General features: G+C 38.8%; 1 protein-coding gene across 8 annotated transcripts in view; it reads left to right on the top strand.

Annotated features, from left to right (window-relative positions):
* Positions 1-16,306, top strand: part of elavl4 (ELAV like neuron-specific RNA binding protein 4) — a 115,659-nt gene that overhangs the window by 9,192 nt on the left and 90,161 nt on the right. For 5 of the 8 annotated variants that reach the window (XM_077584568.1, XM_077584571.1, XM_077584569.1 and 2 more), the window contains one exon: positions 321-461. The exons of the other annotated variants lie outside the window; for them this stretch is intronic. In XM_077584568.1, coding sequence (XP_077440694.1) covers positions 321-461 — 141 coding nt within the window. The remainder of the gene's footprint in view (positions 1-320; positions 462-16,306) is intronic. 8 annotated transcript variants of the gene reach the window in all.

Below are 16,306 nucleotides of genomic sequence, written 5' to 3'. Positions count from 1 at the left end.
AGGTAGCCATCATACCGATCAAACCCAGCCAACCCAGAAATTGGGGCTAAAACTGTGCCTTCTTATGCTTGTAAGTTTGAGAGCTTGTGTGTTCACGTGCTTTTGTGTGAAAGCAAAAAAATGTCCCCTAATCCCCTCCTTCTCTCTATCGCTTCCTTCTCCATACACACTCCCTCTGTCCTTTTAATATTCATCATCGTCCTTCCTACCTGCTGTTATCTGTCCCCCCTCCCTCCCTCCCTCCCTCCCCCCCTTTCCCCTTCTTCTCCTCCCTTCTCCTCCCACGTCAATGCGTGAGCGTGTGTGTGTTCTGTGAGCAGCATCTCAAGATGATGGCGAGGTACGGGCAGCTCTCGGGTCTAGCAGCCAGTGGCGTGGGCTCCGTCCCCGAGTCGCACTCGCCGCTATTTCCCAGGGATCTCCCGTCATCGCCCGCCCAGACGGGCTACAGGTCATCCCTGGTAAGAGGATATAGACAGAGCACTGTATCTCCATATACAAGTCTCCATCTTTTTTAATGAACACAGGCGTGCGTTGTGATAGCATGAAAAGAAGCAGGGTTGGGGGGGCCAGTTGTTTGTGTGTGGGTGAGGAAGGGAGTAAAAGGGCAGAAAGAGAACAAATCAATTGTGCAACCCGGCCAGTATTCTCAATGGATGGTATTAGTAAATATTTACATTGTTGTGTTTGTTCAATTACCCTACGCCTACTCTGTCTTTAGTCTCCGCCAGACAGACGGTTATCAAGGGAATTTGAGGTGTTTGTGTGTGTAAATCGTGCATGTGTTAGTGTGTCTGCATGGCTAAAATAATTCAGTGTTGTGGAATTTTTTGTATTGCTCTATAATATCCACTGTTTAAAATCGAAATGAGTTTGTGAAGTGGGCATTAAAATTAGCTTGGATTAGATGATCTCGTTACGGGATCACTGAAGACACATGGAATTATTTCCATTGATGTCAACATTCCGCTGACAGTCCCGGTAGGAAAGAGAACTTCAAGGGAAGGGAGCGAAGCAGGAAAGAAGAGGCACGAGAAAACCCAGAGCATTTAAGCAAAAAATGTTGTAAGAAAATCCCTGACTCGCCGCATTAAGGCAACATGAAGCTGTGGGTGCTTCATTGGTTCGCCTCCCCTTCAAACTGGCTCAGATCCACACCCCAAAGCTTCCCGGAAGCTTTTATAACCCACTGTCAACCTGCTGACGATACCCAAGGGGTTTTCGGCAAACTCTATGCAAATGCGCGGCGAGGATAAGCGGTGAAATACGTCTATGTGGAGTTGGGCTTCAAAAGTGTTTTCTTTTTTTCTTTTTTTTCCCCCACACATTTCTCGTTCTGCATTCTTACAATAGTTCAAAGCCATCTGTCTCCGAGGTTTTTTGTTGTCCAAAATGCCCATTAAGACTCGCTGTTATCTGCTGTTTGCATGAAGCTGCTGGCCCATGAATTATTTGTCGAAAGTAGTGTAAGTAATAAGTTGAATTTATTATACAAGAATGATTGGCGTGTTTACACATTTGTTGCTTCATATCGGCACGGGTAAGATGGAAAAAAACAAATTTGAGGCGGGCGAGTGCCAAGTTAAAAATCACTTTGAATTTAACGCCACTGATTAGAAATGTGATTAGCGGGGGAGAAATTTGGGAGGGGGGGATTTAACAGCTTTATAATGGATTACTCCTCATCGCACCTTGTTACATCCCATGCCAAACTGTGTGGTTGTGGTTTCATTTTTGTGATTTTGCTACGTGTCTGTGTGTGCGCGCATGTGTATGTGTGCGTGCGTGCGTGCACATGCACGCGTGATTACCCTGTTTAAAGAAGACCGTCGTGATTAATGGTACCGTCATTAAGCTCGGGGAGATCATTTGCATACATTAGACAAATGCACTGGAAAATTCTGGTCGGTTTGTCGTTAGAATCTTCACCATCAGCATCACATTCTTTAAGTTGGAGAGCTACAGGCAATGTGATACTAATGCCGCTGGCAACATAAATTGTGGGTGTGTTTTTTTTTTGTTTTTTTTTTCAGAAAAAATAGTTCCTAGTCATGTTATCTTTCAAAAACAAGTATTGCTCTGCTTCATTTGAAATTCAAGGAGCCAAGTAAAAGCTTAAAAGTTGATTATTACTGACCCAAACAACACTACATTTTCAATGTGTGTTTGTGCTTCTATTTTGTAAATATTGTTATTCAATATAACAACCGTTCATGTGAATTACACTTTCAAAATGTGTGTATACATTCAGAATGACCATGCAGTCCCAGGCGTGTAACCTTAGACAAAGGCGACGGAATGAAAGGAGCATGGGAGGAAAATCTGAATTGCAAATCGTTCCATATTTCACTCAGCCGAGATTTAATTTTCAAGAAGGGCCACATTTAAAAAGCTGCAGTGCGCCGTGCTTCCCAGCTGAATGTTGTTAATTTCTAGAAAGCTCCGCTGATTGCCCACTGCAGGCAGCTGACGTTCTCGATGTGACACGAGGCTTTGTTTGGCAACTCTAATTTTTCCCTCTGTTTCAACATTTCCAAAAAAAAAAAGAAAAGATAGTAGCTAGGCGTTCAGATGTGCCACTTTTTTTCCTCCCTGCTGAACCCAACGAGGAACAAGAACGTACGCCTGAAAATAGATAGAGGTCATCCCTTATACCACAATAATGATTAGCTCCTTCCATCTGCCGCTCGTCGCTTTTCCCCTTATCCTTGATTGCAGTGTTCTCTACATGTAAGAAATTAGCTCGTTTATGCGCCGCGGCCCTGCTGCTGTCGCCGAAGCACACGCAGGTGCAACCGCCCGAACGATGAAAAGATGTTCCGAATGCATAGAAATAGGATTGGAATGGAGGATGAACAAAAAGGTGGGGAGGGGGATTGTATTTAAATGCTTTGTTCTGTAAATACTCCTATAAGCTACAAGGGCACCCTACAGCCCATTTCAAACTGGAACATGTTATGACTGCATGACCGTATCATGCCAATGTGCGAGGTGTGTTTGTGTGTGTACAAATCATGCCATGTTTGTCTCTTGATATGAGCACATGTGATGTGCCGGTTGCAGAGATGCTGAGAGACACTACTAGGGGGGGCTCTAAAGACTTCACGTATGTGTATGCGTCTCTCTCTCTGTGTGTGTGTGTGCGTGCGTAAATGTGCCGGCCACCGGTGCTGCAGGGAGGGCCTAGTGATTAGCAGCTGAGCCTGTGTCCCTTTGGGAGCCATCACTACAGAAAGGAGCAGGTGTCTGCAGGCTCGTGGACACACACACGCACATACACACAAACAAACATGCGCAACAATCACGCACACGCTACCCCTAACCATTTTCCTCTCTGAGTTCGACATTCATTCACACTCAATTTAGCACATCCACTGGGTAACGGCTTCATGTGTGTTTCATCACAAAGCGTGTTTTCCACGACGAGAACAACGACAAAAAAGCCCTGAGATGGGATCCATAAACAATAGCCTAAACCCGGAGTAGACCGCTGAGCCAACAAGAAAGCCCACGCCCACCCAAAGGTCACCCCTCTGTTAATGTACTTTGACCCGTGAGCCCACCTACGCGTTGGCTTCGACTATCATCTGCGTTGTGCATAGTCTAATCTATTTATGACAAGCACACTGCGAAAAGGACAGTAGAAAATTTAAGAAAAAAATATATAGTAAAGTAAGAAAATGATTACTTCAAATAAACACAATTATCTGCCAACAGAACAAAAAAAATTACCTGTAAGATTTTGAAAAATAAGAAAATAATACTAGGCCCATATCAACCACAGTGGTCTTGAAAATAGTATTTTTAGACTAAAAACAAGTAATGTTGACTTTTTTTTTTCAGCTGTAGTAAATACAACTATTTTCTTAAAATACATAAGTATTTTTTTTTATGCTTGGATCATTTAGCCTGTCAAGCAGGGTCCCATTTTTATTGTCTGAGGGTAAGCACTGGAACAAGGAATAATTAGCTTAGTAAATAGAACGAAACTAACCACAATATTGCACTTTTGTCTGACTGTTTTCATACTTGTATTTTTCCATTTTATCTTGTTACTAGATTTTGCAAAATCTTAAAATAAGACAATTCAACTTATGAAACCCCATTTCAGGGCCTTTAGTGTTGGTTGGTTGTCATCTTAAACTGTGGCAAATGCTTGTTTTAAGCCTCACAATACTTAAAACTGGCTGTTAGCACGCAATGCTAAGACTGCTTGATCAAATAAGATAATGAAGTAATAAATACTGTATCTTAAAATAAGCACACTGATCTTGTGTGACAATTTCATTTTAAGTAAAAAATAACTTGTCTAAGCAAATTTAGGTTACATTTAAGAAATGATATCTTACTTAAGATTTCAATTTTTTGCAGTATTAAAAACTAGGAATTGAACATGCTGCTGTGTAACACTGACTGACAAGTTTGTTGATATAACGATTCAATGAGCTGAAATGGAAGTGTTTAAGAAAAATAAACATGCATTTATAACTTTTACATTTCAAGACTGATATGGGGAAATGGCATAAACCTCCACCATAAAGGAAGCTTTCAGACACATAATTACTTCACCCTATGTTGCATTATATACCAGCTCTACTGAGAATTTCTCTCGAGTCGGTGTTTACATGTGCAGTTGAATAGTTTGAATAAGCAAAACAATTGGACTTACAGCTATTCATTTTTTCTGCTTAATTCCTAAAAATCCAGCTTAGTCGCGCGGGGTCGATGAAAGCATTTAATTTCAGAAACAATTTTTCTGCTTTCTTGGACAATCATTTCAAATCCAGTAGAAGTGATATGATTAGGCTTGGTGAGATAAAATAATGTGTTGGTCGTTTCTGCCTAATCTGTTATTTGTGAACTGTAATTATTTAGAAAAATAGAGAGAGAGTGCGAGAACTCCGTTTTGGTGTAAATATAATTATTGGATCAATCAGTAACATTTGTTATTTCATAACATATTTAGTTGATTAATTATGATGTTAAGTGGAAGTGACATAAATATGTATACACAACATGTCAGCCTTATGAACACTGACAAAAGCAGTATTAGCCATCACAAAGCCTGCCTGTGTCTGCGATAATCTACCATGATAGCTTCAACTCTGTCATCGCAGACAAATCAAACTCCCAATTTGTAATGAAAGCAAAATCTCCTGCCTGAAGCAACATTCAATTTCCCCTTCAAAGATGATGGCCTTTGGAACACCAATTTGCAATATTGTACTTTGGAGATTTTCAAGGTGAAGACCCCTTATTAGGCAAGATACAGCATCCTTGAGTGGAAATGAGCGTGTTGATGTTGAGCTGACAAATGCCAGCCAATACCTGAGAAATGGCCTTTGTCGAGGATTCTGGCATGTTGATAAACAACATCGTTTAACTCTCCTTGAAAGTGATGGTTAGGTGGCCAATTGTGTTTTTGTTATTGATTTGCTGATTGCCTAGGATGAGGCAAAGCAATGAGTAAATGATATATGTGTGACTTTTGCAACCATTGAACAAGATGAGGCCACTTAATTTCCCAACTTTCTAGAGTTTGTATCATTCGTTATGGAAATACATAAACAAACAGTAGAACCTCCCATATTTAACTCAGTTGATGACAAAAAAAAAAGTCTTGTAGTGGTAAAACCTTCATTGACTATATAAATAATGTTTTAAGTAATATATTAAGATGTGTAAATGTCAAGTACTGTATTGCAATAACATAGCAGCAGTAAAATGAGACTTGAATAAAATAAACTCAAATGAATAAAACAAAATCATCATCTGACTCATCATCACACTTTTCCTCATCTTGTGTGCTGGCTGGCATAGCAGGAAAAAAAGACCTAGCGAGAGCACGGTACCATTAATGTTGTTGCTCACTATGTTTGATCTAAACGTTTTGATAGAGTGCCTTATTTGTACAAAAAACGCTTTAAGCGCCAAACAAGCAAAATTGCACCAAGCAACAGTTACCGCATGCCTTTTTCCCTAACCATTTTCAAGCTACAACCTTTTGAAATAGTGATCAAAACTGAATATTTTATTGAAAAACTCTAAAGTGCGCCTAAAGTGTTTATATAACAAGGTGGTTAATCAATTAAAGATATTGAAAATATATAGATTACATATTAGAAGTGTAATGATACAAAAAAAATCTGGTTTGATTTATGCCTCAGTTTTGGCGTCGCAGTTCTTTTTTTTTATTTCGGTACAGTATGAGAACAAAATGCAAAACATAAATTTGCTTGTTGTTTATTTGTGTTCGTTATTTGGAAAACAACAGTTTATTGTAACATTTTTTTAAATAGTTAAAAATAAATAAATAAAAGTATTAATAAAAATATTCTCAAATAAATTGCATATAACATGAATAAAATATTCTCAAATAAACAAAAAATATAAATTAATTCCTCACAGCTTGATAACAGCTTTTAATCAAACTTTTCAACAACTGCAGTACAAACAGTTCCAGCATGTACTGCAATGACAGTTGTTACAGCTTTGGCCCAATATGAATATTGAGGGAGAGTTGGCTTGAATGCCTAAGTCAGCTGTCTTTGCACTAAAGTGGGTTTCTTTCTTGTAACGTTGAAATCCGCGCACAGCTGGTGCAGCTTCAGGTGCGTTAGCATCTTTGTCGTATTGTCTTTCTCTGTTGCAATATTTGACCAGGATGCTAAAATAGTCACAATAGTTGTAGTTTCCAGTGGAAAATGAACACATGTAACTTCCATTCTCACTCACCCGTGCACAGCCCTGTACCGAACCGGTTCAATAAAAATATATGTATCACCCCTCATCCATACAGCATATTTACGAAGCCTGTAATGATGCATGTATTGAAATCGGAGCCAAAATCCAGATACTCAATGACACTAACCTGGGTAGCCCCTTTCCATCTCTCAGTTCACGTCATTCTATAGGAGAAATCTTGTTAGTTAATGGTGTGTTGACATATGGTGGATGCATTGTGGAAACGACATTGTAGTTCCTATAAAGTCGATTTTATTGCTTTATTTATCTTTTAACCAGCCAAGTGTTTCAACAACATTGAATAGCCAAAGCATGTCTTCAAGCATGAAGGCATTTAACTCAAACCCGGTGGATTTTTATGCACTGGATGTTCTCCGAGCATGAGAAAGTGCGGTTAAGCATGAAGTGACATTTCAAGAGCCGGGTTTTGCCGAGCCTCTCCATGTTTTATCCTCATGGTGCTTCGGGCCATGCCTGCAAATGATGCCGGATGTGTGTCATTTACAAAAGGTTATGCCTTATCAAAAGTCATATGTAGTGGACTCCAGATGCTTGTGTGAGGTGTTTTGGAGAGGTAGTAAACAGGTGATGATTGAATGTCATTTTTGCCTGATGTCTGCAGTGGAGGTTGGTGAAGGGTTTGGATGACTTCAGAAATGAATACAATCACAACAACAACAACAAAAAATCGAATTACCAAGTGAGCCATGTGTCTATATGTGTGCATGTATGTGTGTGTGGGTTGATTAAAGCCTCCACCAGATGGACCCGAGCAGTCACCCTGTGAGCATGGATGTACCCCGACCGGGATCAAACGCAAAACGGGCTGCTCTCCTCACCCGTGCCCCAAATTGCACTTTAGTATATTCAACTGACCCATCTTACTCTAGCGCTACGTATTTTAATGCATGTAACCTCATGCTGTTGTGCGTCTGTTCAAATCCATATTATATCCTCCAGTAATGACGCCACAAAGCATACATTGTGTAAAGCTGACAGCCAAGCTGTGAGCTGCTGGGCGGCTGAAGTTGAATGAAGCTGAATGTCACCTCAAGCTGCGGACACTCTGCTGTCCAAATGGACAATAATCCACCAGAATCCTGTAGAGAATACCTGCTGAGTGCCAACACACATGCTAGAATCAACAGCCAATGGCGAGCTAAGCCTTTCTGGGCACTTCTACAAACCTTTCATTTATGTTTGGTTACAGCCTCTAAGACCCTCCATTATCTGTTCCTTAAAACACAAAAACTATTCTAAAGTAGCGCTTAAGTGGAAGCTTGAAGGTCGAACAGAATCTGTTGATTCTTGTGGGATATACTGGCCATTTTTGGGATGATGCACACTATGAACTATTTTGTGAATGTAGACGTTTTTTTTCTTTGATGTTTGAATTCGGAAACTTTTGTTCAGACCATTGTAAATGTAGGGCAATTGACTGATGTACCTCGCCTCTTGTCCAAAGTCCTGGGCATTTAGTTTGAGATTCAACTGTACTAAAAACATGAGACATCCACTGTAATGGGGTTTCCATCCAAATTAAATGATTATAAATTTTTTAGTAAATGTTGTGAAAATGTGTAAAATAATCCTCATACCTCATATGAGATCATTTTTCGGCCACATTCTTTCTGACACTTGGCCGACAACAAAAGATTAGTTTTCGCTTCTTTTATTGGTTCCAAAAATATTTCAATTTATTCGTCTCCCCACACATGCCTTTCTATATCGCCCGCCACTATTTTTACGGACTACAATATGTACATGTGACGGATAGACGACTAAAACTGCCAAAATTAAAAATGGATAATTTAATAAAAGTGAAAATAAAAACAGTTATATAAAAATATAATTCAAAAATTAAATACAACAAATAAATATAAATGGAAATAAAAACAACAAAATATAAATATAATTAAAACGGCGGAGTCCAACCCAAGACACACTTAGGACAGCCCCATCATTTGAATAATATTTTGTCTTGGCAGAGCGTCTGCAGCAGGAAAAAAAATAATTTGACAGCAGAGTGTTTTTATTAATTGATTGATATTTAATTTTGTTTATTTATATATTTATCGTTGTATTTATTCCTACATGTCTTTTTATTTTTTGAATCTCGTTTTTTATTTTTTTATTTATATATAATGTTGTTTTTGTTTCCATTTGTATTTAATTTTTGAATTATATTTTTTATATCCGTTTTTCTTTTCACTTTTATTTATTTATTTATTAATTTATTTATTTTTAATTTTGGCAGTTTTGGTCCTTCAAAGTGACGGACTTATTCGATCAAAACGTACGACATAGTATCCAGTCCTGTCATCGTTTATTCGCAAAACTTCTTTCCATAGCCAAAATTGCAAATTTTAGGCTCCCCCACATTTCTAGCATTTCAATTCAAGTTTATTTTCACAATTCTTGAAAAATTGAATACAAACATGTGGATGGAAAGCCACCTAATGACTTCGGGTTTGCTCATTAAAATATCAACATTTCTGCTGCAGTGATCACACTCTTACAGTGACAGTCACATGAGGAGCCTGCAAAGCTGTAGCCACTCTCACCAAGCAGCTTTGCGTTAATGTGAAGGGTAGAAGCGGCTGTGACAAATGTGGCGTATAGCCTCTATCCAGGATCAGCATGAAGAATTCACTTCTGATCTGTGGAGTTTCTTCCGCGCACTGTGACACAGACAGGGGTTAAGTTGATGCCTTGCCATGCCCGGCATGTAGGAGCATGTAGGAGGAAACCAGCTACTTAACTTGGTATTTATTCGTCCTTGGTAATGTTCATTTAAGACAACTTTCATGAAAGGAGAACCCAACCCAAAACTTTTATTTACAATAATAGGTTATATGCGGTCCCACTCATTTTTTTTGTTGGTGGAATACGAATGAAGCATGTTTTGATCCATTTCAGTGGGCGGCCATTTTGCAATTTGCTGTTGACTGAAAATGACATTACAATTGCTAAGGTAACAACCAATCACAATTCAGCTTGTGAATGTCACATGACCAAACTTCGAAAACATGTGAGCCGTGATTGGTCGTTAGCTGAGCCCTGAGCAACTGGAATGCCATTTTCAGTCGACAGCAAGTGGCAAAATGGCCGCCCCTGACATGGATGAAAATGTTTACAGTCATTACAACACATTGTAAAGAAAATTTTGTGGTCGACTTAACCTTGAAGGAGTTTGGTTTAGCCAAAGTAAGACCCGCTGTGTCTCCATTTCACTATGTTCAATTTAAGTCATCTTTTTATCCAGTTTTTCATTGCGATGGCTACTGATAGCTTTTTTTAACACGTTGAGAAAATTTGGTGATTGTTGCGTATTCCCCCTTGTTAAATGATTCCATCCAAGAGGACAATTGTATGATTTTTAAGATACAATGGATGTTATTGTAGTGTGGAAAATGTTCTCAATACTCTTGAGTGCCTTCCAGGGTTCTAGTTTGACAGGTCTTCACACTTGTGAACAGGGGATTTTCTTTTTGTGTGCCTTCTATTTCCTCAACGGCGCCCATTTAGTCCTTTGATGACTCACTGTGAAGTTGACTGTGATCCCGAGATAATTTAACATCATTTGCTCTGCTGTGGTTTTAAATACGGTGCCAGTGCGGCAGAGCAGAACCACGTGGCTTTTTTCTTGTTTTTGAAGAGACAGAAGAGAGGCGATTTGATTTAACATACAACAGCAGTGCAGGTGCGCTGTGCCATGGACCATGAAATTGCCTCAAATCAGAATCCACACTGTGTGCACCATTGATTCATGGAAATAAAAGACCCTGGTCTTAAAACTGAAGAAAACATCCAACACAGTCCAAGCCGCCCATTGTTGTGCACCCATTTGCTCCATCATGCTAATAGCCGCCTGATGTCTGAGATTGTCTCTGGACAGACAGACAGACTGACGGACAAGTTGAAGCCTGCAATTCTCATTTGTTGATTGTTACCGGCAGAGGGTGGACACCTGCCAGCAAAGAGGCCATCATCAGTCTGAGTAGCCCAGAAATATGCTTGGCCTGCCAGAGCTTGTAAAGAGCAACTAAATCTGTCCTTCAAGGGCAGATCAAGAAGAGCCTAGGTAAGCAGCACTGTGTAGTTATCAAATGTATTGGGCTCGGGAGACTGCTGGGAGGTTTTAATTTTGAATCAGCCAAACTAAAGTTTTCCAAAGAGCTCTGCTGGAACATAGTGGTGTAGCCACTGCTGCATTTTCTTTTCAAAAGGATCTGGTTCTCCTGGTGATAATTGGTGTTGGGAAAATATTTTTACTTATATGTCGCCAATTTATTGACAGCAGTTTAAATAACTGTCTTCTATCTTTGGGATTCGAATTTACAGTATCTGATGTTTTTTTTTAATGTGATTTACTGGAGCATATTGAACAATACTGGCACTGTTATGTTGCTGAGACTAAAGCCTTTGAATCATTAGATCCAGTAGAATCACAGAAACCCCCTAGAGACGGATGATATGGATAGGGGGGGGGGGGGGGGGGGGATGGCATGAGAGAACAATGCGAATAAACGTATTGCTACCAATTGGAGTAGTAGGCTGTAATCTAGCAATGCTGTAGTTCCTTCACTTTAATTGAGGCCATATCTCAATAAATACCACTTGTGCCGTCCACTTAAAAGCAATTTTGGGCCTTCCCAAGTAGGTGGCTGTTTTGTCATACTTTGTTCACTGTTTTACCTCTGAACTTATTACACTATTGATCACATGAAATTAACAGCCAAAGGCCATTTAACACTGTATGGCAGAGGCACAACCTCGCAGCCTAGAGTTTAGATGACTGCCTCTCATATATGAATGTGTTCTTTCTTCACTATTAACCCATTCACTGCCATTGACGGCTATAGACGTCAAAAATTATTTTGAACTATTTCTATTAGTTTAACATTTTTTTTCCCACTTTTGTTCACAAGAGTATGAAAACCTAGATTTTTTTTATTGTACATTTAGAACAGATATGAAATTTGTGATTAACTAGTCAATTCATGTGATTAATTACGATTTAAAAAAAAAATGAATCGCCTGACGCCCCTAATTTTTAGTAATCTTTTTTTTTTTATCGCGTCAAGTGATTCAAATTTTTTATTGTAATTAATCGCATGACTTTAACAGTTAACTCACAATTAATCACAAATTTTATATCTGTTATAAATGCACAATAAAAAAAAATCTAGGTTTTCATACTCTTGTTAACAAAAGTGGAAAAATGTTAACCTAATTGGAATAGTTCAAATGAATTTTTGACATCTAAAGCAGTCAATGGCAGTGAACACCCTTCTGTGGATTTGCCGTGCCACCCCCCCCCCCCCTCTCATAAATTAAGCTATCAAGTTGCTTCTGTTCTCACTACACTGTGTTGTGCCGTTTTAGTTTTTTGTCCTGAGGATATACTTACTTTCAAAATAGTTTGACAATTTATGCATCTGTCCAGCCAGTCTAGGTTATTGTGTGCATTCTTGCAAAATAGACATTTCATTGTTTTTTAAAGTATTTTTCCCTTGACATGTACTGTTGTATTTCCGTGCCCAGTGAAAGTCTAGCTAGAGGCGCGGAGACGGACTTGACTGGGTTTTGTTTTTTTTCACAGACGTACACAGCTTGAGGCAGTTTAAAGAAACGGGCATCAGTGAGATGGGTCAATACCGATTTCGATACCAATCACATAGATTAACTGCACACTCTCAAATCACATAAAATCTCCACATGGCAGCATGTTAGTTTGGTTTGCCACACAGTGTTAAGAAAAAGGGAGGGGACGCTACACGGCACACAGGTTGGTCCCTCGTGCGCCGCAAGCTGCAAAGTGCGAGCAAGCGGGTGAATTTTTGCGATCGACATATGCCGATCGGGAATTTTTCCACGACTCAGGACATAATTTTACTGTATGTACATTACTGTGTATGAGGATAAAATGCAATGAATGCCAATGTAATTTCGTTGGAAAATATTGCACTTGTAAAGAGCAACTACTGTGAATTATACAGTATCTTCCAGTCCGTGATGTGAGGCTGTAAAATATATTAGGCTTATTAGCCCACTTTTCCATTGAGATTTGTTTGCATACTGCGTGTGGCCAGTGCAAATTTGAATTGTATTTACTCTTGTGTACTTGTTTGGCGGAATTTATTGTGAAGCCGCTAGGCAATTGAATACATCGTTTTTCATTCTCCAGCAAAAAAAACAACAAAATACTATAAGTATTTTCTTTCTTTTGTTTTTGTAACGTCTCAGCTGGCATTTTCACTTCTCCTCCTTTAAATAGAAAATCTTATTATGCGGAGAGAAACACAAGACAGGTGTTGAAACACATTGTTTGACAGTTAACAAGGACCCAAAGCAAAAGCGGTCACAATTATCACCGTGCACACTGCGTATTCAAATCTGATCAACAGTTTGTGCTCTTATTTGTGTCCGCTTTCACTCGTTTTATCATAAAACTACACATTGGCTGGCTGAATATTGTGCCTCGGCACACAATGCCATGCTTGCAGCACATTTAATCTTTGCTCGGACCAGGATATTCAACATTTCTAGGCTAGGGCAAATAGGAATCCTTGTGAGCCGGTCGGATAAAAAGCGAGTGGGAAACACAACAATGTGCGGTTAATCCATTAAGGTGTGTGACGAGGAGGGGTTGATGGTGAAGAGGCAGGGCAGAGTGAAGGGCGCGGACGGTTCATGACAATTAGCTAGTTCTCTCTTTGTGAATTAGCATGCTAGAAGCACCGGCTGAAGCACACTTGTGAGGTCGAGCACTTAAAGCCCAAACTCTCCGCCACTCGCAGTGGGAGACTGGCAGGCACTTTGTGCTCCAAAGTGTTATGTGCTGTGTTTTTGTCTTTGACGCGTGCTCACAGCTTTGCATGTTTTTTTTTTTGTATGGATGGAGTCTGCCGCATGTGTGTTTGTGGATGACAGCCATTGCCAATCAGGAAGATGGAGTGGCACACAGTTGACAGTATAGCTGGCCTTCCTGGGTTAAAGCCACAAAAGTGTTTTAACTTTCAAAACTAATGAAGTATTGGCAACTTCATATTTTATGTTTGTATGTGTTTTTGGTGGTAGTAATAGTTGTAATAGTGATATAGTGATGGGAGTAGTTGTAGTAGTAGTGGTAGTAGATTTTTCTAGAGCCGATTCAGATTAAACTTAATTTGGCATCACATTGTTTTTTTATTCCATCCAACTCGACACGCATGGTTAAATTTAATGTAATGTAATTTATTAACATGAGAAAGGCATAAAACAATAATTTTTAGATATACAGTTGCAAGTTTAATTTGTCCCGTGACCACGCTCATAATTCAAAACATTCCTATCAAATCGTCATTCCCCATTGAAATGAATGGAAATGCAATTAATCCGTTCAATTTGAATAATGTTTTTTTTTAATGAGCAAAATAGCACTATTGTTGTACATTATAAAAAATGTATTAGAAACATAATTAAATAGTAAGATATAGTAAAAATATAAACACTTTGTGTATTATGAATAATCCATGATACACCACTTTGGGTGCATTACACTACTGGCATATGGATAATGGATAATTGATCATGGATAATGGATGAATGTATGCCTGTGAGCATTGTTACATTGTATACATGAGTTGCTCTACCTTTTGCTTTCAAATATCTATTGGCAAAAAAGTAACTCTGTGACACCAGTGCTATTCCTTTCCATGACTATGACGTTTTGTATTGTTTGCTAGCATTAAGCTAAGCGGACTCTCCTAAGGCTTTGTGGTTGTTTTATAATTGTTTATTTGTTTTGTTTTTTTGTTTGTTTTTTAAAATTATTTGTTCATGCTTATTTTAACCATAAACTTCAACTGGCATTGTTTGAAGCCTCTATTTGAAGAATAGCTCATTATTTGCCAAAGTACTTCTTGCTGTGAAGGGAGTTGAGTTCACTACTTAGGGAATGTATTTTTATGTTATTATTAATGAACGCTATGTACTTGGAATGTCATACTGTCATACTATGATGATACATTATCTCATGCTCATTGCTCATGTCATGCATAAACGTGCAATAAAGAATTCCACTTGTCTTGACATAGAGGACACTGTATAATGGCAGTCAGGTCGAAGCAGAAAAAAAATGCCCTTGATAGGATATCTCAACCACTCCCTCCATCTGTCCATACACAATATTGTAATGCACAGCGTGTAGCTTTAACTAGGACATGGCAGCAACATGGTTTCATCTTTTCATCTCTGGTTGTGACACACACGCAAGCTAACACAAGATTGGAGAAGGGAAAGCAGATTTGGTTTATAGCCAAGTAGCTGCAGTCATTTTCACAGCCTATAAAAATCGGGGTCCTGCAGTGTCATCAAATTCTGTAGATAATGTGGTGAAGCAAAACAACCGCTCTCACATTCGCATTTAGAGAAAATGTGGCGAAGATGGACTTACAGCATTTAGAGATGGCGCCTTTCACGGCTATTAGCATTACATTCATTAGTGTGCCTGTTCCTCAGTGTTGTGTGCATCCATGTTTTTGTTCTTATTATTTGTTCTTGAAGAAGAAATAAATACAATTTAGCATTGGGGTGTTTTCCTTGATTGAATGTGTTGTCTTTGTGTTATGTAGCGCACAATGCGTTCTCTCCAGACAGAATGCACCAGTGTATGTTTTTAAATTGGAAAATTAGGCTTCAGTATATTCGTTTGTGTCTAATTGAAGGCATAGCAGGGCTGGTCTCGATGTCAAGCACTTGGTTCCAGTAGGCTGGCTAGCTAAATGTTGCTTACAAGAGAGGTTGGAGAGGTCAGCGGTGAAGTGTGGATGCTGGCATGCTTATGTTTTTTTGTCTGCCAGAGCTGGCCTTATAATATTTTCTCTTATACGGTATTTTCTTCTTCTTCTTTTTTTTAACTCACATCTTCTTCTTTTTATAGTGTGTACCATTGCTATGAGAAACTGACCTGTTCATTTGCAAAAGACATATGCTTTAATCACAATTGATATTTTTGTATTAATTTTTACTTGAGTATCTGTACTGTACATAATTTATGTGCTGACAGACTAACCACATAAGAATGAAGGACCTAGAAGTTGTCTTTGTTTTATTGAGTATTTGCAATTTGCACTTTACAATTTACAAATACATTTAATTTGTTAATGATACAGTGCCAAATGTTGCTCTGTCAGTACTTAATATTAATTTATTCCAATGTTTTTTAGGCAGCAGACTAGTTGTGCCTTAAATAATTCATCCAAGGTACCCCAACTCGTTGCTAAAAAGTAAATCAATTTGATGCAGCCTCTAAACAACATAACTTTTTCTCCAATCTGAAATATTTAAGCAATCCATCATTCTCATCCCTGATGTAGGTTGCTTTGTCATCATTTGTCATCACTTGCTTACCTGCCATAACCGCCAAGAATTCTACTTTAATTGTATTGCCTACGTAACAAATGATATGCTGCTCTCTTGTCAGCAGGAAGATAATGTATATACAGTGCAGTATTTGTAATAGTAGTAGTGTTCGATGTGTGTGACAAAGCAAGCTTTGTGTTTGCTTGGAGTGGAG

The sequence above is a fragment of the Vanacampus margaritifer genome, chromosome 13, assembly GCF_051991255.1.
Source record: "Vanacampus margaritifer isolate UIUO_Vmar chromosome 13, RoL_Vmar_1.0, whole genome shotgun sequence".
Lineage (NCBI taxonomy): Eukaryota > Metazoa > Chordata > Actinopteri > Syngnathiformes > Syngnathidae > Vanacampus > Vanacampus margaritifer.
The sequence above is the reverse complement of the archived record's forward strand: the minus strand, read 5'-3'. Positions and strand labels throughout refer to the sequence as shown.